Source organism: Crocuta crocuta, unplaced genomic scaffold (genome assembly GCF_008692635.1).
Source record: "Crocuta crocuta isolate KB4526 unplaced genomic scaffold, BGI_CrCroc_1.0 scaffold654, whole genome shotgun sequence".
Lineage (NCBI taxonomy): Eukaryota > Metazoa > Chordata > Mammalia > Carnivora > Hyaenidae > Crocuta > Crocuta crocuta.
Genome location: NW_027527817.1, coordinates 235,879 through 259,733, shown reverse-complemented (window position 1 = coordinate 259,733; position 23,855 = coordinate 235,879). Strand labels below are relative to the sequence as shown.

Here is a 23,855-nt window from a genome sequence, read left to right as displayed (position 1 = left end):
AGCCATATATATATATATATATACATATATATATGTACATTCACACCACATACATAACTGTGAATGGATTTAGAAACAATAATGTTTGAAAACTATCAAAAGTGATAAATGAATTTAGTAGTCACAGATTATGAATTAAAATCACAAAATTAATATGCAGAAAATGTTGAGTTTCTTTACAGTAATAAAGAAGTAGCAGAAAGAGAAATTAAGAAAACAATTCCATTTATAATTGCACTAAAAATCATAAAATACCTAGTAATAAACCTAACCAAGGAAGTGTAATGTAACACTTGTGCTACAGAAACTATAAAACACTGATAAAAGATATTGAAGATGACACATACAAATGGCAAGATAATCTATGCTCATGGATTGGAAAAACCAATATTATTAGCATGTCCACAGTACCCAAAGCAATCTATAGATTTAATGAAATCCTTATCAAAATACCAACAACGTTTTTCATAGAACTAGAACAAATAATCCTAAATTTATATGGAACCATGAAAGATCACCACTAGCCAAAGCGATCCTGAGAAAAAAGAACAAAGGTCTAGTTATCACAATCCTACAGATATAAGATATACTGCAAAGCTATGGCAATCCAAACACTATGAAGTTGGCACAAAAATAGACACATAGACCAACAGGAGAGACTAAAGAGTCCAGAAATAAACCCACAGTTATACATATGGTCAATTAATCTATAGAAAAGGAGGCAAGAATATGCAATGGGAAAAAAGACAGTCTCTTCAACAAATGGTGTTGGGAAAACTGGAAAGCTACATGCAGAGAGAGAGAGAGAGAGAAACTGGACTATTTTCTTATACTATACACAAAAATAAATTTAAAATGGATTAAGGACTTCAACGTAAGAGCTGAGACCATAAGACTCCTAGAAGACAAAATAGGAAGTAATTTCTTTGCCATCATTCATGGAAACATTTCTCTAGATATATCACCTAGGCAAGGGAAACAGAAGCAAAAGTAAACCTTTGGGACCACACTAAAACAAAAAACAACAAACAAACAAACAAACAAAATCCTTCTGCACAGCAAGGGAGATCATCAACAAAACGACAAGGTAACCTACTGAATGGGAGAAGATATTTGCAAATGACATATCCAATAAGGGGTTAATATCCAAAATATATAAAGAATTGATAGAACTCAGCACCAAAAACACAATCTGATTAAACAATGGGCAGAGTACCAGCATAGACAGTTTTCCAAAGGATATGTAAATGGCCAACAGAACATGAAAGTATGTTCAATATCACTAATCATCAGAGAAGTATAAATCAAAACCATGACAAGGTATCATTTCACAACTGTAGGAATGGCTAGAATCAGAAAGACAAGTAGTAACAAGTATTGTTGAGGATGTGGAGAAAAAAACAACAACTTTGTGCACCATTAGTGGGAATATAAATTAGTGCAGCCACTGTGGAAAACAGTATGAATGGAGGTTTCTTAAAAAATAAAAATAAAAATAGAACTATCAAATGATTCAACAATTCCACTACTGAATATTTACCCAAGGAAAATAAAGACACTGATATAAAATATATATTTATGTGTGTGTTTACCCCTATGTTTATTGCAGCATTATTTTCAATAGCCAAGATATGGAAGCAATCCAAGTGTCCATCATAGATTAATGGATAAAGAAGAGGTGGTATATGCACATTAGAATATTACTCAGCCAAAAAAAGAATGAGATCTTGCCATTTGCAACCACAGGGATAGACTAGAGGGTAAAATGCTAAGTGAAATAAGTTACACAGAGAAGACAAATATATTATTTCACTCATATGTAGAATTTAAGAAACAAAACAAATGAACAAACTAAAAAACAAAAAGAGAAACAAAAAAATCAGACTCTCAAATACAGAGAACAAACTGGTGGTTGCCGGAGGATAGGTGAGCAATGAAATGGATGAAATAGATAGAGGGAATTAAGAGTACACTTACTGTGATGAGCACCGAATAATGTACAGAATTGTTGAATCATTGTATTGTGCACCCGAGACTAACATAACACTATATGTTAATTATACTTCAATTAAAAAATGTTATTGACCAAAAAAGAAATGACAATGTTTTACAGTAATAAAAACCTCTTTTAAAATGATGAAACAGTAAAGAAACAGCATTGGCAATGTATTTCTCTCTTGATTTTTAGATATATTACATCAGAAGATGAATTCTATCCATACGTCAGAAGATGAATTCTATCCACAGAGAATTTGAGCAAACACTAGAAATAAAACCATTCAGATTGTAACTACTTTTGTAATGTCAACATAAAACTACTAATATGTCATTTGAATCATTTTTGTAAATGTGAGAACAACTGTGCTTTTGACTGATAACCCCTCTGTCATCCAAGGTCATGCCAAGGAATGTCAGGTTGGGAAAAAAAAGAGAGATTTACACACTTCTGTTTTTTTTTTCCTGTTTAAATTGGTCATTCAGTTTGAAAATCTTTCCATAATTGCTTCAATTGCAGCTTAGATGAGTATTTCAAGATGTTCATTCCAAATTTGTGGACCGATGTTGTCAATGATCACAGAATTTTAGAAATGGAATTGATCAGTGGATTACCTGGTTCAGTGCTTTTGGCTGGCAGAATAGCTGATATAAATTAATTATCTAAAAACTTTGTGGTTTAGAGAATGACAAAGAGAATCATTATTATTCCAGGGGAGGAAACCAAGGCATGAAGACATTAAATGAGATGCCAACTGTACTAGAACTTGTTACTTGCAGTCAGGACTAAAATATAGCTGCCAGTGTCTCATGTAGAGCTTTCCACTATCCTGTCCCATCTTAATACCATTGATGGTTCTAAAGTGTTATCTAGATGTGAAATAGTAATAATTTATAATAGGAAAGAAATACATTCCCTGGCTCTCTGGAAAACAAACATATTGTCATCCTATGTTTACAGCTAAAGGTGGATTTTGAATGTCACTGCTTGAAGAGTACTGAGAAGTTTTATTGAGGTGAACTCCAGAAGGAAAAGAATAATGTCATTTCAGGATGTGTGTTTAACAGACTTCATTTTAGTTGTAATATTTTGCCTATGCAACATATAATAAGATTATTTTTTACAAAATGTGTTTATAGGCTTCAGTCTAGCATCGAGCCACACTGACTAAACAAATGTAATTGCTCTGAATGAACTCTAAATAGCTTTCAACATTTCATTACAAAGCAATTACATCTGATTCTTTCCCAGTGCTTCTGGCATGGATTTTTTAAAAAAAGTAAGTACACAAACAGGTGAAATCAACCACTATGAAATATAACCCACATGCCTAAAAAGCAAGCCTTCACAGTGACAGTGAGGTAGGGGAGGTTTAAGTCAAATGGTAAACAGCTTAATGTCAAGGTAACTGCACAGAGAGAATTCAGCATGCTTACTCAAGCTAAGTTTATTTATTGAAAAGGGAATGTTTACTTAATTTTACAATGCTACGAGGTACTACAAAATTTATTAGACATTCCTTAAAAGTTAAGATAGACATCTTGTAAATCCATATTAAAAATATATATTTGGCTTTTGTAAAGCAAAACATAACTGCATACTCGTCTGGATTTTGGAAGATCATAAGTGTTTAATTAATATCTATTGAGTATTGTGTTGCAGTAACTGCTCTAAGCATTACATATATATATGTATGTATATATAATATGTCATATGTTATATTGTGTATTATATATATGCATTTATATACATATTCTCAAATATGTAACAAAATAATCCTATAAGGTAATTGTTACTATTATCTTTATTTTTAGAGATGGGGAGACTGAGACACAGAGAGGTTAAGTAATTTTTGTTCAAGATCAAGAGAAGCCACTCATGGAAGGTCAGGATTCAAACATAGGCATTCTGGTGCCTGAGTCCATGGTCCTAATTGCTTTTTGTACTAGTAACTCTTACTTGTAAGGATATTATGCACAGATCTGACATAGGTCTGGGGATTTTGCACTGGAAAGAACAGTGAGCTGTTAACATAATAACTAGGCATAACTGCATAAAATATCATAGTAGTCATTTGGCCGTAGGTCTATGCCTCTTAATATGGCTTTTTAAAAATGAAACATCAACAATCACATAGTACATATAAACCCTCTATTTTATTTATTTTTTAAAGTTTATTTTTATTTATTTTGAGAGAGAGAGAGAGAGCAAGAAGGGGAGAGTCAGAGAGGGAGAGAAACATGATCATAAGCAGGCTCCACGCTGTCAGTGCAGAGTCTGATGCAGGGCTTGAACTCAGGAACCATGAGATCATGTCCTGAACTGAAGTCAAGAGTTGGACACTTAACTAACTGAGCCACCCAAGCACCCCTAAACTATTTTAAATGAAAACTGTTTGGGGGCATCTGAGTGGCTCAATCGGTTAAATGCCCGACTTCGGCTCAGGTCATGATCTCACAGTTTGTGAGTTCAAGCCCATGCGGGGATCTGTGCTGACAGATTGGAGACTGGAGCCTACTTCAGATTCTGTGTTTCCCTCTCTCTCTCCCCTTCCCTTGCTCTCTCTCTCTCTCTCTTTCTCTCTCTCTCAAAAATAAAATAAAACATTAAAAGTTTTAAATAAAATTTGTTTAATTAAAGATAGATGTTATCTGGGGCACAGTATCGTGGGGTGACACACATACCCCTTGTGACAATCTGTTCCTTCTGTGTGAAGATGTGAGAATGTGCACCTGAGTATTTTTCTGGGAAAAAGATTTCTTTCATTAGATTGTTAAAGGAATGCGTAGTTTACCTAGTATTTAGAACATGGTGGGCAAACTTTTTCAGTAAAGGTAAATATTTTGGGCTTTGTGGGCCATATAGTACCTCTTCTGCAACTGCACAACTCTGCTGCTGTAGAGCAAAATCAGCCGTAGACAATATATAAAAGTAGGGGTATGGCAGTGTGCCCATAACACTTTTGTATGTGCTTCGAAATCTGAATTTTATGCAATTTCTATGTCACAAAATAGAATTGTGCCTTTGATCATTGGGTAATTATTTAAAAACATGAAAGACAGACAAACGAAAACATCCAAAGAACAAAAGTATCTTAGCCCAAGGACAATAAACAGCAAGCAGTGAGCCAGGTTTGGCTTATGGGCCATCAGATAATTTGTTAGAGATACAAATTCTCAGGTCTCTCTGAAAATATATTGAATCAGAAATTTCAGGATTGGGCCCAGCACATGCTGCAGTTTGGGAACTACTGGTTCTCAATCTTTCCTGTAATGATTCACTTCATCCATCCAACCACCCACCCATCCATCCATCCTACCCATCCTTATAATGAATGTTTAGAGAGTGTAATTATAATCTACCAGGAATACAATGGAGAAAGTACTATATTTCTTCCTCATAGATCCAAGAATAATTCTTCCATAAAACAAAAGATGGTAACTTTCTGACAATGACATACTTTTTGAAATACATTTTATACCACATCATGGTGAGATATATATATATATATACACACACACACACATGCCTGAAGCAAAATAACACAAATCAATTGGTACCCTTAATACATGCATTGCATTCTTTGATATCTTCTGTTCTATTTCTATTGTATTTAACCCAGTAAATTGGTTTTTTAATCCACAGATAGATCACAACTCATTTGAAAAATATTGCAATAAAATGTGCTTACCAGGGCAAATTCCTTGTTGAGAATCATCTGTTCAACTAAAGATGACTCATTATGGAAGAGATGAGGCTGCATATGGCTCCACATGTGAGGAAACCACCAGAACTCATCTACAGACCTAAGCAAAAGGTCATCTCCTTCATCTTCTTCTTCAGTCCCTGTCAAACATAAGGTTAAAAAGGGTTTAAATGCAAATTTCATACTAGCTTCAAGATTATGTTTGTCATGTTTTTGTTATTCTTATTACTGATATATAAATCCAATTTTGCATTGTTTTTAATAATAATAAAAAGAAATGACCACAGTAAATTATATCAGCGGCAACAAGGCAGGGAGTTGGGATGAGCTGGGGTAAGTGTGGTAGCCCTAAATTCAGATAGTTGTTTAATTTAGGATTTAGGGATATTTTATCAATGACACTGTTTCAAATTGCTAGCATATGATGATAAAAATAAGCAGACTTCATTTGAGACTATTTATTTATTATTTGAGAGAAAGAGCACAAGTGGGAGAGAGTGGTAGAGGGACAAAGAGAGAGAGAATCTCAAGAAGGCTCTATGCTTAGCACAGAGCCAGATGTGGGGCTCAATCTCATGACACTGGGCTCATGACTTGAACCAAAATCAAGAGTTGGACACTGAATAGGACTGAGCCACCCAGGCACCCTGAGACAATTTATTTTTGTTTTAAAATGATCAGCTGGGGAACCTGGGAGACTCAGATGGTGAAGCATCAGACTGAATTTCAACTCAGGTCATGAACTCACAGTTCTGAGCTGCATATGGGCTCTGCACTGAGAACACAGAGCCTCCTAGAGTTTCTCCTTTTTTCTCTGCCCCTTCCTTGCTTGCACTTTCTCTGTCTCTCTCAAAATAAATAAATAAGCTTTTTAAAGTTATTAGCTGATCATTTGCTTCCTTTTTGCATACACAGGAGAAACCTAATCAGAGATCTTTTTTTTATTCTTAAAAATATTCTTGTATATACATCTAAAATTGAGCTTAAAATTTAACTGATGAGGTTTGTTAATTTTTTTCTGATTACAAAAATAATATATGCTTTGTGAATAACTGAAAAGCAGAGGCTAGTGATATATGAAGTCCCAAAACAAAATAAAAACAAAGATCATCATATAAAACTCGTAGAAACATTTGGTGTTTTAAAATGTTTTCTACTTATTTTCTTTAAAAGTTCAGCTAACATTGAAAAAAAATAAAAAAAATAAAAGTTCAGCTAATATTGTATAATTACTTTTGTATCCGTACATTTTAACATAAATATTATGAACATATACATTTCTTATTTTGATATCAATATTTCATAAAACATGAACAACGAAGTTATTAACACAATAGAAACTTGACTTGAGAACTTAAAACTGATGTAAAGTTCACATCCTCTATTAGGAAAATCTGTTAACAGTGCCCAATGCCTAGTAAAAACCATTTGTCATGCCAAAAGGGAAAAGGAAAGAAAGAAGTGACAACTTACTTCTATGGGAATTCACTTTGTCACAGCTACCCACAAGTATTTTCACTGTATGAAATCATAGTTTTCATATAATTTTACAAAATGCAGTCTAATTTTAAAATGTTCTGAATCAATAATGTAAGAATTGATTCCTCCTTAGTCTCTAGATATTTAACTAACTGAAGTAAAATAAGAGATCAGGTTTATAGTGTGAAGTGTATTTATTTGGTTTATTACTCTACAACATTGTATGTTTTACAGACAGCAGGTATATTTGATATTAAACAAATAAATATTAAAGGCAAAAGGATTTTTTAAAGGAATCTTCTCCACACATTGGATTTCTGTGTCCCATAATAAAGATTTCATTGATCAGTAAGTAGTGCTGTAAATGGTGCAAGTACATATTTGGTGTCAATAAATACAGAACTAGGGTCCCTACCTCTACCATTTACTTGACAATGTGCTCTTGCTCAAGTTAATGCCTCTGAGTCTGTTTCCTGATTCAAATGGGAGTGTTAATATCTATCTTATTGGGTCTTTGTGAAAAGTCAATGAGATCAATTTATTAAAGCACTTAATATTGTGACTTACAGATAGCAAGCCCTTTGTAAATATCAGGGTATCTTTCTTCTTAAAAATAATAACCTACTGGTTTATACTTGCAATGTTCTAAATTTATATATTTTTACAAAGTCTTGAAAACATTGTCTGCCTAGAATATAAATTTCTTAAAGTCAGAGCTTGAATTTCTTTAACTTGCACTATATCATACCATTTCCCTAGAGCAGTAAATAAGTGAATAATTTAATTCAGTACATAATAATATAATGTCAGAGAACTTCAGAGTTTTCAATGTCAGCTGAAGTTCATGCCACCTTTTGTGTGTATTTGTGTGTATACATTATTTCTGGGATACAGTTCATAATGCATAGTTCTCAAAAGTTCTAAGGACCATCAGGATTAGAGTTTGGGCACCATACTACTAGAGTAGTTGCTACTACACAAGGATAAAAAAATAGAAATTTTGAATGTGATAAAGTCTTATGAATAAAGTGAGTAGACAGAATCCTTGATTTTTGTTAACTTTAGCTAAAATTGTTAGTAAGATGGACTTTTGTTAGTATAGAGAATATCAAACACTGAAATCCCGACGAAGAAAAGTTTATCACTTCCTCATATGGATTTTAATCATGGAGTGTTTAGACCAAGTGTTTATTATGGCCATGATTCACCCACTGAGGCACAGATTAGAAAGAGTTACTTTATGTCACATGTGATGAATGAATCAATAGTTCTCCCACTCTTCTGTTGTGCTTTGAATATAGAATGTTTGAGAAATGCTTCCGTTCACTTTAAACTTCACTGATTGTTATTGAAAGTAGCAGGAAGCACAAAATGCATACTTGACCAGGAAGGAGGTCAATTACTTTATTTAAAGGAAATTTGCAGACTATTGATGTAAACAAATGCATGACTGATCATAAAATCTTAGTAATTTTTATACTAGTGATTGTGTTAATTTATAAACATGCTTCACAAAGTTGACAGTGGCATTTAAAACCTTATTTTTCATTTCATAGATTAATTTCTTGTCAGCCTTTCTCTTATTTTATACAGGTTTTATAATTCAAAGCCATGTGAGGTCAGTTTATGACACTAGAAATAGCTTAATGAAAAATATGATACCAAATCATGCTGAGGCCCCTGAGCAGAATTTCGCATGTTTTAAAACCCAACTAAATGAAAATATTAAATTTTTGAATCACTATAAACACATATTTTCTATACCTAATTTATGCCTAAATTATATGTGAAGATATAATTTGTTGTTTATACATTACCAGCTTTAACACATTACAATCCTTTAAAATATGTGTTAATATTGAGTATTTTACTTCTAACCTAATCTAAATTCGAATTTACATAATTATTAATTTAAAATACAGAATTTCTGTTCTCATTTAACAATTATTCCCTTTTACTCTTCCCAATTCTCAAAAAATAGAAAGTTTCTAAATTCAAAAGTAAAATATTGAAATATTCACTTTTTGTTATCACTTATGGAAGATCTCGTAATAAGATAACAGCATGTCTCTAAAAGTCCTTTAAGTCTGCCAATATAAAAATAACTTTAGCAAGATCTGGTCTATAGGTTAATTCCCATTCAGTAACATTAAAATGCAATTTATAAAATTCCAGTGTCTGCATTATTGCTTTTGCACAAATGTCTGCCTTATATTTGCTCATTATGTATGAAATATTACCATTTCTAAATGGTAAGAAGATGTTGTAGTTTTCTTTGTATATTGAATCTGGCATGGTTTCATATAGGTGAATATACATAAACTAATTTTAACTATCCATTAAATAAAATACCTGTGTGGTGATGAAAATCAATTAAAAGTTACCTAATAGAGGCGACTGGGTAACTCAGTCAGTTAAGCATCCCACTTTGGCTCAAGTCATAATCTCAGGGTTCATGAGTTCGAGCCATGAATCAGGGTCTGTGCAGAGCCTGCTTTAGATCCTGTCTCCCTCTCTCTGCCCCTCCCCCACTCTCTCTCTCTTTCTCTCTCTCTCAAAAATAAACATTAAAAAAGTTACCTACCTATAGTTATTTGTTAGCTCTAGGAGTAATAAATAAATGCAACAAAGCTGCAGAATAAAAAATTAATATACAGAAACCTGTTGTATTTTCATAAGTGAATACACTACACACTAACAAAAGAGCAGATAGAGAAATTAAGAAAACAATGCATTTAAATTGCATGAAAAATAATAAAATACCTAGGAATAAACCTAACCAAGGAGATGTAACACCAGTACTCTAAAGACTGTAAGACATTGATGAAAGAAATAGATGAAGAAACTCCAAACAAATGGAAAGATATATAGTGCTGATGGACTGGAAGAATTAATATTGTTAAAACGTCCATACTCCCCAAAGCAATCTACAGATTCAATGCAATCTGTACCAAATGTCAATAGCATTTTTCACAGAACAAGAACAATAACCCTAAAATTTGTATGAAACCAGAAAAGATTGCAAATAGTCAAAGCAAAGGAGAGAAGAACAAAACTGGGGTTACCAAAATCCCAGATTTCAAACTATACTACAAACTGATAGTAATCAAAACAGTGTGGTACTAACACAAAAATATACACAGAGGAATAAAACAGAATAGAGGGTCCAGAAAGAAACCCACATTTACATGGTCAATTATTCTATGACCAGGGAAGCAAAAATATACAATGGAGAAAAGACTTTGGAAAAACTGGACAGTTATATAGAAAAGAATGAAATTGGGTCACTTTCTTATTGCATACACAAAAATAAACTCAAAAGGGATTAAAGATCTAAATATAAGACCTAAAACAATAAAACCTCTAAAAGAAAACATAGGCGGTAATTTCTTGGACATCAACCTCAGCATTCTCCAGTCCAGAAAAACTAAAGCAAAAATGAATTATTGGGACTACATGACACTAAAGAGATTTTGCATAGCAGAGGAAACCAACAACAAAACAAAAAGGCAACCTACTGAATGAGAGGAGGATATTTGCAAATGATGTACCTGATAAAGAACTCCCAAAACTGAATACCAAAACAAAGCCACAAATAATCCAATTAAAAGGGCAGAGACACTGAACAGACATCTTCCCAAAGACCTCAGATGGCCAAAAGACACGTGAAAAGATACATCCCTAATTATCTGAGACACCATGATGAGATATCACTTCACACCAGTCAGAATGGCCTATATCAAAACATAAGAAATAGGAAGTGTTGGCAAGGATGTGGAGAAAAGAGAATCTTTGTGCCCTATTCACAAGAATGTAAGCTGGTGAAGCCACTATACAACACAGTACAGAGGTTCCTCAGAAAACTAAAAATAGAACTACCAATCCTGTAATTCTACTTCTGGGTATTTACACAGGGAAAACAAAACCACGTATGTATGCATGTATGTATGTATGTATGTATGTATGTATGTCTTTATTTAATTTTGAGAGACAGAGACAGCGAGCAAGGGACAGGCAGAGAGAGAGGGAGACAGAATCTGAATCAGGCTTCCGACTCTGAGCTGTCAGCACGGAGCCTGACGCGGGCTCAAACTGACGGACTGTGATATCATGACCTGAACCAAAGTCGGACACTTAAGTGACTGAGCCACCCAGCCACCCACAAAAACACTAATTTAAAAAGATATATGAACACCCACGATTACTGCAGCAGTATTTACAATAGCCAAGATACAATAGCCAAGCAACTCAAATATCGATCCATAGATGAATGGATAAAAAAGATGTGGTATATATACACAGTGGAATATTACTCAGCTATAAAAACAATAATGAAATCTTAGCATTTGGGACAACATGGTTGGATATCACACTAAATGAAATAAGAGAAAGATAAATATCATATGATTTCACTTATAGATAAAATCTAAAAAACTAAATAAACAACAATATCAACAACAATGACAAAAGGGAGAAACAAATTCAGATATAGAGAGGACAAAATAACAGTTTCCAGAAGGGAGGAGAATGTGAGGTGGGTGAAATAGGGTGAAGGGAATTAAGAGGTATGATCTTTCTGTTATAAAGTCAATGTCTCCGGGATAAAAAGAATATAGAGAATAACATTGTAATAACTTTGGTGACTGCTGAAACCACACTTATCCTGGTGAGCAAACTGTAATGTGTGTAATTTCAAATCACTATATTGTACACCTGAACCTAATATATCATACACCAGTGATACTCCAATTAAAAATTTAAAAAAATTTTTTTAAATGTGTTCAGTACATTGCATTGCCTGTAAAACCTTAAAAAAGGCACATGTAGAAAATATACTTCTAAGAATGTTACTTGTATCTATAAATAAGTAGAGTTTATTATTTCATTGTATACATATGTTCCCAATGTATTGTTTCACTGAATAACTTGTAAGACACATACATAAAAGTTGTTTCTAAGAATGCTACTTCTCTGTGTGAATAAGAACATAATTATTTCAGTTAATGATTGTGTTTGCCACACTGCAGTACATTAAAACTCTCTTTAAAGGTAAACAAAAATACAAATAAATAAGTAAATAAAATGAATGAAATAAATAAATGAATGGATGCATGTTACCCAGATTTCAAAATTAGAAAATGGATCTATGTGAATTATTCAGTTTACTTCTTTAGTAAGACTTGATGTTACAGAAAAAATACTTTTTAAAGTGATAGTAATAAAACATAGGACTTAGAACGTGCATTGTTCTAGATGAGGGAGATATTATTATTCTAATATGGAGTTGCAGAAACTGAGGCACAGAGAGTTTAAATAACCTGTTTATATTCACAAAGCTAGTGAATGTCAAAGTCTGGATTTGAACAAAAGCAGTCTGTTGCTAATACCTACTCTGTGAACCAATACTTTATACAAAAAGAACAAAAACTAAAGCAAACAAAAGTGAGTGAATTTTTTTTACTTTCATGTTTAAAAGGTAATAGTTTCATATAAAAGGTCTAAATTTTTGTAAAATGAACTCTCATTAGATAAACAATATTAATACAATTGCAAATGCCCATAGAGTAATTGATCAAATCATACTTATTTATTATTAATTACAAACAGTGACAATTACTGTCACTAGAAATTATGCCCTATGAAAAATAATCCTTACAGCCTTTTATCTCTGGAGGACATCTTAATGCTGTAATGCCTTTTATTCTTTAATTGAGCTTTCACTGTGCAATTCTAATCAAGCTTTACGTATTTCCAGACTAAAACTTTTATTTCAAACTCCACACTTTTTTACCCCTTTTAATCTACAGTATGTCCTTTCTCTTTCAATTTGGCACCTGTGAGTGGCTGACTGATAGGGAATGCTTAGTGATATATCCTTTTTGGGTGAGATTGTTTTTAGCATGCGAAGGGCAGAGAAACTGAAGAGGAAAGAATCTATGAAAAATAAAAATAAGTGAAGTGGTCTAAGAAATGAAGAATCTATCATTACACTGGGCATATGTGATTAAATGTCTTCAAAACAATGAGGCTCATCAATCAGCATCCTCATGCATTGGGAAATCAGAAAACCTGGGAGAGACAGAGACAATCATTGTGACAAGGCCATTTTCTAATAGTTACACATCACAGCAGAATGCAAGTATAAGGAAAGCACTTCCCTGACTTGCAAACTTTTCCCCATACAGTTAAGCCTGCATATAAGAACGTGACTAGACATGATAGAGGTATGCCCTCCCTATAGTGAGCATCACCATGTTACTCCATGCTAGAGGAAACCTTGATACCTTTGGGTAAATTTAATAACTACTCAATGTAATATGATTGCACCTTTGAAATACAATATGGATGCCCTTCAATGATTCAATGGATGCAAATCAATTAAAGTTTCATATTTAAGTGAAATATGAAATAAACTTCTGGATATATATGTATATAGAAGTTTACTTTCCTTCACATAAATATATGTATATATAAGTATATATATATAATCATATATATAATCTAAATGTATGAACCCTAAAGTGATTTATGAATGTATGTGTGTGTATATAAAGATACATAAAGCATAGTCTAAATGTATGATCTCTAAAGTATACTACATGCCACAACATAACAGAATAGAAAGTTTCTTCCATTATTTTTGTCATATTAGTACCAACATGAAGAGTCAATAAGGCCTTTTTAAGAAGTATAATTAAAATGATTGTTTTGTATCTTCCTCCAACAACTATCCCTGTGATAATTAACTCGTGTTGTTCATTTCCTAGTGGATGTGTACTGAGTACATGCTCAGGATCATAAAGAAGAAATGGGAAGTGTTATAACCTACTATCAGCATTAACTCTGAATGTCTGGCAGGTTTAATAGGTCTGCATATGAAAAGTAAATAAAAGACCCGAGGCAGTTATCTAGATATATTTCCACCAAAAGAATGGCTTTACTAGTACTATCTAGCTATTTAAGACAAAATAGTATTGTTTGTGTGTGAACTCCATATAATCCTATAATTTTCCCCTTGCGTGAGTAGATAGAGCCTTTAGAGTTTTCTGCTTTATAACTTCAGTGTCAGAGCTTCTTAGGCCTGAACTCATTTCTTGAGGGGGCTTTTGAATAAGATTTACAAAACCATGTCTATTTTCAAAATTGTAAGCTGGAATTGCTTTGCCTATGCAGATATGATGACCCAAATCTCTTTCTGCAAAATGTCCTTTTAAAATATGCAATCATTTGATTTATCAACTGGTTTAAATACTAATTTTCCTTCTATTACTTTAAACAGATTTACATGTTTCAAAGCAGGAGGGAAAAGCATTAAAGAAAAGCCAATAAGACTTCGCTGCTTCAATATTCTAATAAACCATGCTGAGCCTCTTTGGGTAAACATGAAAAAGTTTCTTTGGGTAAATGAGCTGCATTTATGATCATTAAAGTCTACCTTTGCACGGGATATTTTTAATGTCAATAACACTCATGCACGCATAGAGAATGCTACGAATTTTTTCACTTAAGATGCTATGAAATAATGATAGTGCAAAATCACAAATACAGAAATAGGAGCAGATAGTAGGTATTTGCCCTAATACAGGCTCTAACACACCATTCGGTGCTATTTTTGTCATTATTACAAGATAGTCACTTCTATCCTCTATGCACATAGCTTTCTCCGTATAGTGCCAGATATTAGACATTCAGAAAATAAAAGTCAAATTCTGGAGGTGAAGGTGGGTAGAAAGGTGAGAAATATCCTAACATAGAGTAGTGCATGAACACAATCACATTTTAAAATTTGTTGAAAAGCTGACACTTGCTGAGAGAGAAGATGCATAGTCACAACATAAACAGTGATCTTGGTTTCTTTTACTGATTTGAAAAAGTCAGTTCTCTTCCTCTTTTGCCCTTGATTCTAACAGTAGTGGCAATGTAAACAAGCTCATTGATTTTGGATTTGGCTACTCATATAATGCATCCAAGTTTTTCCCATAATCAGTCTGGATATTCTATTTCTCCTACTTATGAAACATTTAAAAACCTCTCTCCTATTTATATGTAGCTGCCTGAGAACACAAACCTCCTTCTTACCTGTGTGGTAAAACTTCCCTGAAAATCCAAGGTTGAAGGTAAAATTTGCAACCTGAGTGCGCAGTAAATTTTGAGTCTCTAGTAATGCCTGAAATAAATAAGAAATTAACATGATTTTAGAAAAATAAATATGAAGCTTTGGGATGCCTCTTTTTCAAATGTGTATGCATGAGTGAACAAAATAATAATGGGCTTTGCTGCTTTTTGGGTTTTTGATGGCTACTGTTTTATGCTATTCATATTTCAGGTATTATAATCACTATTGTTATTTTTATTGAAGTTCACCAAATTATGAAGCAGTTAAGTCCTAAGCACATTATAAGTTGCTGAGAGGCAATTCTCTAAACACACAGCACTGAAATCATTTTTCATTTCCGTGTGAGGCCTTTCTTGATTTCAGATTATTACACTTCTTTTCCTTGGGGGAAATCTTTCAGAATTTTTTGGATGTAGACAACTCTTTCATTTGTTGGTAAGGAATAGATAGGTAATATTTGAGTCGCAATTTATTATTTATTTAACTGTGCTACCTCCCCTATCATTTTTAAGGGATAATCATTGAGTTTAAAGCTTAGGTTCTTAACTATATGAACTAAAGAGAAATGTATAATTTATATTGATTGCAAATCTTGAAATATGAACCAGGCAAGGAAAGATAGGAAATAAATAGCCAATTCCATAACGAAAACTTTTCCAACTGTGGTAAGATGTCCCTATTTTCTGCATTTGGAATTGTTCTATGTTAATTTCTTATTTGTAGACAGGATAGGAACACACTGATAGTAAACTTAGAGTCAGACTTAGTCCTGTAAATTTTCTGCCAGTTCTTAAACTGCTATTTTTCCTACCCCAACATATGTACCATAATTCAGAGCTGTCATATCCTTGGGCTTTTTAGTTTGCTTACCTATTCAGAATGCTTTTCCTGTTTTTAAATGGATTTTTAAAGGGGACTTACTTTGTTCTGATGAAAATAAAAAGTTAATTTCAAACTAGATGTACTAGTAAGACCAATTTTTGGCTACTGCTATCCATATGTTAAGGGGAACAGAAATTTAGACAATTCTTTTGAGCATTAGTCACAATGGCTAAGCATTTACTTAAAAATTTTGTGGAACTATTTACTCCTCCAGAATTAAGACGACTCTTCTGCAAATTAGCTTAATTAAATAAAAGAATAGGTAAAAGGTTGATAACCACACAATCAGTAGTTATCCTAGATTACAGGTACATTGTATGTAATCCTCGCCAATCTTGTTTAAATATTATTAATTAAGTAGAAAAAGGAAAAAAATAGGCCTATTAGTTTGACTCAGTAATATTAAATATATTTTTTAAAAGTTCTCAGAAAGAAAAAATAAATGCTAAAAGACATTGGAGTTTAAAATAAGGTCTTTTGAATTAGTAGAGCATAGGGGCGCATGGGTGGCTCAGTCGGTTAAGCATCGGACTTCAGCTCAGGTCATGATCTCATGGTTCGTGAGGCTTGGATTCTGTGCTCACAGCCAGCTCAGATTCTGTATCTCCCTCTCTCTCTGACCCTGCTCACGCTGTCTCTCTTTCTCTCTCAGAAATCAATTAAAAATTAAAAAAAGAATGAGTAGAGCATATTGGTAAATCCTGTGGAATACAGCGTTAAATTGAAAAGATCGTGCTTCTCTTTATTTTAGTAAGCTTCTTTTTCTGGCTTCTTTTATTCAATGCACAATCCCTGGACTTCCATATCTTCAAATCGTTTTTTTAAAAACACTTCTCCCTTTCCCTGTATTACTTACTACTCCAATCCCCTTCCATTCTTGACCTCTGAGTTCTCAAAGTCATTATTCTGCATTTAGTTCTCCAATATCTTAAAATCACTAAATATGTATTGTAGGTGGATACATATATTTAGTGTATATATTGTGTGTAACAAGCATAGTCCCCTTAACCTAGGACCTTAATGCCTAGATAGGGAGAGAGAATTTAAATAGACAGTCATAGAAATGTATAATTACAACTCAGGATAAGTTCTACAAAAGAAATCTAGAGCATGCTATGATAGACCAGTGAGGATTTTAATTTATACTGATGGAGTGGGCCCACATTTTTGATGTTTTCTTAGGGGGAAATAAATCAAATAAATCAAAATCAAATCAAATCAATACACATCAATCTATTTTTCCCTCAATCAACTTGCCATTGTCTTTTCCTTGGGCTTTAAAAACACTGTAGTCTGCTAACCTTGTTCCCACCTTTCAGTTTTATCTTCTTCTAATCTGCCTTACACTCTGCAATCATGCTAACATCCCAGAGGCAGTAAATGCACTTCACCCTCGGGGTCAAGGAGGCCATTCAATTAATAGCTCAGCTTTTTTGGTCATTTCACTTCTCTAATGCTTTCTTTCCCTTATCTGTAAATGGGATAATGTTTACCACCTGTTTCACACTATTATTGGGGATTAGAAAGCATACAGCTAAATGCCTGGCACAAAGTTGGAGCTCAATAAATGCTGTCAATGAACACTCAATGTGTCATTTTATCCCTACCAATTAGGTATTGTTGGTGCCTCCACTTCTCCAATTAAGCTACATTCATTGTTATTTCCCCCAAATCACTTTGTCCTCTGGATCTGTTCCCATCTCCTACACTTCTCCAAGCCTTTCCCCACTCTGCTCCTTTTGCTTAGTCTCCAGCTGCTCCAAATCCCATTCCCCAAAACCATCCATTCTTTAAAGTTCTGCCCAAGTGCCCTTTCTGTATGAAGCCTGCTTTGATGCCTCAAAGCTTTTACTTTTCTTAACTCTCAAAGTAAGTTCCTAAATTATTTTTCATAAGACTTGCATTATTCTCTTCTTTACTACCGCACTTTATATCCTACTTCTTCTAATCTATAAGCATCTGCAAGTCAATAAAACCTTACTTATTTTTACATATTCCCTATTGCTCTACATATTTTTGTAAATGTGGAAGGCATTCAATTGAATTAGTTTCATTTATTTTTATTAATAACATATTTCTGATGGTAAAATGATAAACACGGGTCATGTCCCATACCATCAAATGATATCAAAACAGCATAGATAGGATGTTACATTTCACCAGGACATTCATATCATTGATGCTTTATGATCTTATATTATAGATTATCTAGTAAGACAAGCTCACAGAAGTGAAGACAGATGGATTTTCTTCCAATGGTACTAATAACTCTGTGAAGAATTTGACAAACCCTTCCACTGTTGAAAGAAATAGAGTGGTCTAGTCATATTCTCCCAACATGTAATTTTGATTAATGTGGGAGTAAAAATGGATTAAAAAAGCAAGTTCTAAAAGATTCCAAGACTGTCTACTTCAGTATAAAAAAATGTTCTTTGATTTCCAAAATTCAAGAAATTTCCATGGTCTTTCAATGGTAAAGGAAGAAAGATACAAATAATAATGAGTAATAAAATAGGCCTAATTTTAAAAACAAAAATCATAAATATGTTCAAAAGAAAAAATTGTAAGCCACAATAGTTAAAGAAGAAATGTAGAAAAAGTAAAGAATAGAAATAGACGAAAAGTGTAAAGTGTCAAAAGAAACTTTAGACAAGAAAAATACAAATATAAAATTGTGAATAAATGAAATATAATGAAACTTAAAAACTTACATTCAAAAAACTTGTTTATAAAATGGAAGTAATATGTGTCACTTATAGATAAAAATAAGTTTGTAAAGTTTAGGAAACAGCATTTAGCTTACAGATAAGCATTTTTATCTGAATATTTGGTGAGGAAATTTCACTAGCTTTTGAACATATACATAAAATGAAATATATTTAGTGTTTAGACAATAAACTTGTTATTTTCTTTAACAGTTTATCTCATGAGAAATATAAATAGCTTTGGGGTGCCTGGGTGGCTCAGTTGGTTGAGTGTCTGACTTCAGCTCAGGTCATGATCTCACAGTTTGCAAGTTGGAGCTGTCAGTACAGAGCCTGCTTTGGATCCTTTATCCTTCTGTCTCAGTCCCTACCCCACTCACTCTCTCTCCCTCCCTCTCAAAAATGAATAAACATTTTATATATATAGCTTTAAATTTTTTCCTTGCATTATTTGGGAAGAACTTACTAAGGAACTTGGCTAGATATTAAAGAGAATATATATATATATATTAGTAACATATTTCTGATGGTAAAATGATAAACACGGGTCATATATATGTATATATGTATATATATATGTATATATATAACTTAAGAAAAAGCAACAATTCATTATTTTAATGAATTTTAAGTATATTACTTACATTAACATAATGTTATCATAATAAAGTCCTCAGTATTTAATAAAGCAAGTTCAACTTTGCCCTACTGCAAAATGTTAAAACAATGGTTTACAAACTTTATTGTGCATAAAATTTTCTAGAGGAGACTGCTAATATTGTCAATCCTGGTGCCCACTTGAAAAGTTATTGATTTAGTCTTATGTGATAAGGTCCAGGCTTGTGTATTTCATCAGAAACCAGTTGCTTCTAAAAATGGTTAAGCAATTGTTTCCAAGTTACCCATAAGAAATGAATTGCCAGAATGCTTGTTGTAAAGTAACTTTCCCAGGCCTGTGCTCTGGGAATTCTGAATTGGAGTATAAAATGGAAACTAGGAAACTGCAATTTTAATAGTGATTCTTATAGCTTCAAACTGGAGATTATAACCATCAAGTTACCTTGGGAAATATTTAGTACATTGTTTATATTCATGTTAATTTCAAAGTATGTTGCTTATGTCTTAACCACTCCAATACTCAGGCTAATCCTTTCCCTAAATGTACATAAGGTATGACCATTTACATATATTGATATAGCCTTATACTCCCAAAATCTCAAATCAAACACAAAAGGGTTATAGTTTTTGTTACTTTAACTGCCTTGGCAGTTTTTTAATATATCCAATAATTCAATGAAAATGGCATCTTATTTATCTTACAAGATCTCGATGTGGGAATCTGAGTGGTTACCTCTATTGTTACGGTCAGGCAGAAGAAGAAAAGGCTTCATGGAAAGTTTAAATGGTAAACCCAGATAACACAGGGAGAGGGCCCAAATTGTGCATGTTTGCCTTAACACTTGCTCCAACCTTAATAACTTCAGGTCCCACTATTGTAAGTTTGTGTGACCACCCAGGATGAAATGACTCAGGAGTCCATGCGCTTTTGTGCAGACTATTTGTCAATGTACAAATGAAGATGAATAGGGGTGACCCAGGGTGAAAGTATGAAGCTTTTGAAGTTTGTCTTTGATAGTCTCTGCTTCTTTTCTTTTCATCTCCTTCCCCTTAGAAGCAATTCATATTCGTTCAGAAACCTACTCTCTCTCTCTGTCTCTCTCTCTGTCTCTCTCTCTCTCTCATTTAAAAAATAAACTCTTACTACCACTCAAAGAGGAAATTGTCTGATATAATTTATACATGGGTGGAATTTTATCACACCGACACTCTAAGTCTTCCACAGTATTTCACATTGAACAGTTGGGCTGTGATTGTGGAATGGAAGAGTTAACTAAGGAAGAATGAATGGATTTTTGTAATAAGAATACTGAAGAAATGTGGAGGCCATTTGTGGGGAGAAAGGTTTGGGGTTTGGGGTTCCTTCTGCTGAAATCAGACTCAATTGGAAGCACTTGTAGAGAAAGACTATGGCATTTTAGAACAATTACCCTCTCATCTTTCTACCCATCACTTAAGTGTTGTCTGCCCATCTCTCTTCTCTTGCCTATGTTTCCAGGAACCCAGGGATCTGAAGCTTACCCTTTGCGCTCTCTTCCTCCCTGTGCCATTATTAATTAAATAATTATTATATCCCTGCTATGTTTTAGGCACATTTCTAGTTACTAAGGACACAGGAAAGAATGCTAATAATAATTGACAGTTACTATGTGTTAGGTCCTGTGAGAAGCACTCTATCTGGATTATCTCTTTAAATCTCACTAAAAGCCCACGGACTGCCTGTGTGGCACAGGCAGTTGAATGGCCAGCTTCTGCTCAGATCATGATCTCACAGTTCATGGGTTTGAGTCCCACTTTGGGCACTGTGCAGACAAGCTGAGAGCCTGAACCCTGCTTCAGACTTTCTCTCTCTCTCTGCACCCACCCCCTCAAAATAAATAAACATTAAAAAAATTAAATCTCCCTGTGATCCCTTAATTAACCCTATTTTACAAATGAGAAATATAAGGCGCAGAGAAGCTAAAAAAGGTACATAACGTTATGGAGTTAGAAAATGTCTGAGAAATAAAACTGATAAGCTTGCCATTCTCATGGAAATTGGGTTCTGTTTAGGCACACAGATGATACACATGGCAGATCATTCAAATAATTATTTAATTGCAAACTGTAATTAGTGGTGCAAAAATAATTATAGTATATGCTCTTATTGAAACTGACACAGAGTACCTACATTTCAACAGTATAAGCAATGTGATCTATGAAGCCTCTCTGAAAAAGTGGCAGTTTAGTTGAGGCATGAAAAATGAGAGGCCAGCCATGCCCAAATCCGGGCTCTGAAGGAGTGTGCTTCAGGCAAATGGGACAGTGAGAACAGGCTCAGTGTCAGGAAGAACGTGGGCATCTTAATACATCACACTTCATCTCACATAAAATACGATTTTACGTTTTAAATGGAATCCTCTGGCTCCTTGCTGAGAAGGTATTGTAGGACAACTGGAGTGAAAAGCAGGAAAATCATTGAGGAGGATATTATAGTAGTTCCAGCAGGAAAAAAAAAAAAAAAAAAAGTAAAGCATAGTTTTTACTGGAGGCACTGGGAATGGAAGAAAGTAGTGTAATGTTGATGGACTGGTGTGGGAAGTGAAGTGGAGTGTAATTTCATTAGTGCTTCAGATTTCTGACATTCAGATGGGGGAGAATTGGGAAAGGTTTTTAGGGAAAAATCAATACATGCACTGCTACACTAAACGTTCTTTCTCACAACAGGATGACTGTGTTGTTGAAACTTCTACATCACCCCTAACAGGAGAGAGAGCTTAAAGTATTACAGCACCATTGCTTTTCAGCCTTTGTTATCCAAAATCGGAGGGTAAACCTCAGGAACTAACTGCACAAGGAATGTAAGGGGAAGAGTGTTATAGCATAAAGAGTGCTCTTTGCATGCTGGAAGGTTACACACTGATGCTGATTAAAGATACTGGCAAAGAGAAAAGAAAATTTGAAAATTGGCTTGCCCTTGCAAAATAATATTAACTTGTGTCACGTATGTGAAGAGTTTGCATTTTCTGCTTGATTATCAAGGAACACAATGAAGGTTATATAAATCATAAAATTTGAAGTACGTTTATAGTATTGAAAATTGTATTTGATTACATCAGCAACACATTCCATGTGACTTTGACTTCTTTCCTAGTGGGTGTGGATGGATTTTTCTTGTCCCCTAAACTTTGTTACTGTAAAGTGGTCTGGGCAGCTTCGTGTTGATATAAGTCCAAGCCACTTTGACTTCAGTACATTCTGAAAGTATGTAGATGAACTTCTGCTTCTGCTTTCTGATTAGAGTCTGGTATTTTCCCTGGGATCCGAAAAATTTCTGCAAGCAAGGTACTCTTCTTAACTGCCCCAAATTCTCTTCAACTGTATTCTCATTTTCAGTCTGTATAGATAATCTCAAACTATGAGTGTATTCTGTTCTGTTTCCATGTTTTTCATGTTCTCCCTAATTGATTGAAATTTTGAATCAAATACATTTGAATCAAATAAGAACTATAAGACCCTTTAGGTAATATTATTTGCATCACTGGTATTCTCCTTCAAAAGTTAGTTTCTCTAGGGGTGCCTGGGTGACTGAATCAGGTAAGCTGTGCTGACAGCTCAGAGCCTGGAGCCTACTTCAGATTCTGTGTCTCCCTCTCTCTGCCTCTCACCTGCTGATTCTCTCTCTCTCTTTCTCTCTCTCTCAAAAATAAATAAACATTTAAAAAATTTAAAAAATTAGTTTCTCTATGCTTGGTCTTCAATTATATTATTTAATTTACTTTTCCTATGAACTTTGCTCCAAGTCTCTATCATGTCCTACAAGATTTTTTGAGTTATAAAAAGATAGAAATATATTATAACTTCAGAGTTCATGGTTTGTATAACAATTATTTCCTTTAAAACATTTTATGACATAATGACAAAAATGACTGTCTTATTTTCCTGAAGCTAAAGTATTCAAGTATGTGATAGAGTAATAGTGAGATGTAACTACTTTATATTAGGACTCTGGGGATGTGGAATAAAACAGGCCATTGCCAACTCAGTGACTAAAAGATGGCTTCAGGAATAATCAGGAATCAGATAGTTGAGAGAAACACACACACACTCATGACACAAGCAAACTGACAAAGTCAAACCTTATATTGGGTGAGAGTGGGCAGAAAGTAGTTTATGATGCAAAATATTTCCAAGGATTCTCAGTAAGAATCTGCACTGAATTGGTGCAAATTCTCTTTGTGTTAGGCTGGGACTTCATTTATTTATGCATTTTAGGATGGAACTTTATTTATTTATTTTGATGTTTATTTATTTCTGAGAGAGAAGTAGCAACAACATGAGCAGGGGAGGGCAGAGAGAGAGGAAGATACAGAA

At 33.7% G+C, this 23,855-nt stretch overlaps 1 protein-coding gene across 2 annotated transcripts in view; it reads right to left on the bottom strand.

Annotated features, from left to right (window-relative positions):
• LOC144241023 (bifunctional heparan sulfate N-deacetylase/N-sulfotransferase 4) overlaps positions 1-23,855 on the bottom strand; it is a 246,044-nt gene that overhangs the window by 117,300 nt on the left and 104,889 nt on the right. For both annotated transcript variants that reach the window (XM_077775467.1, XM_077775470.1), the window contains exons 2-3: positions 15,261-15,348; positions 5,688-5,842 (exon numbers count right to left, since the gene is read on the bottom strand). In XM_077775467.1, coding sequence (XP_077631593.1) covers positions 5,688-5,842; positions 15,261-15,348 — 243 coding nt within the window. The remainder of the gene's footprint in view (positions 1-5,687; positions 5,843-15,260; positions 15,349-23,855) is intronic.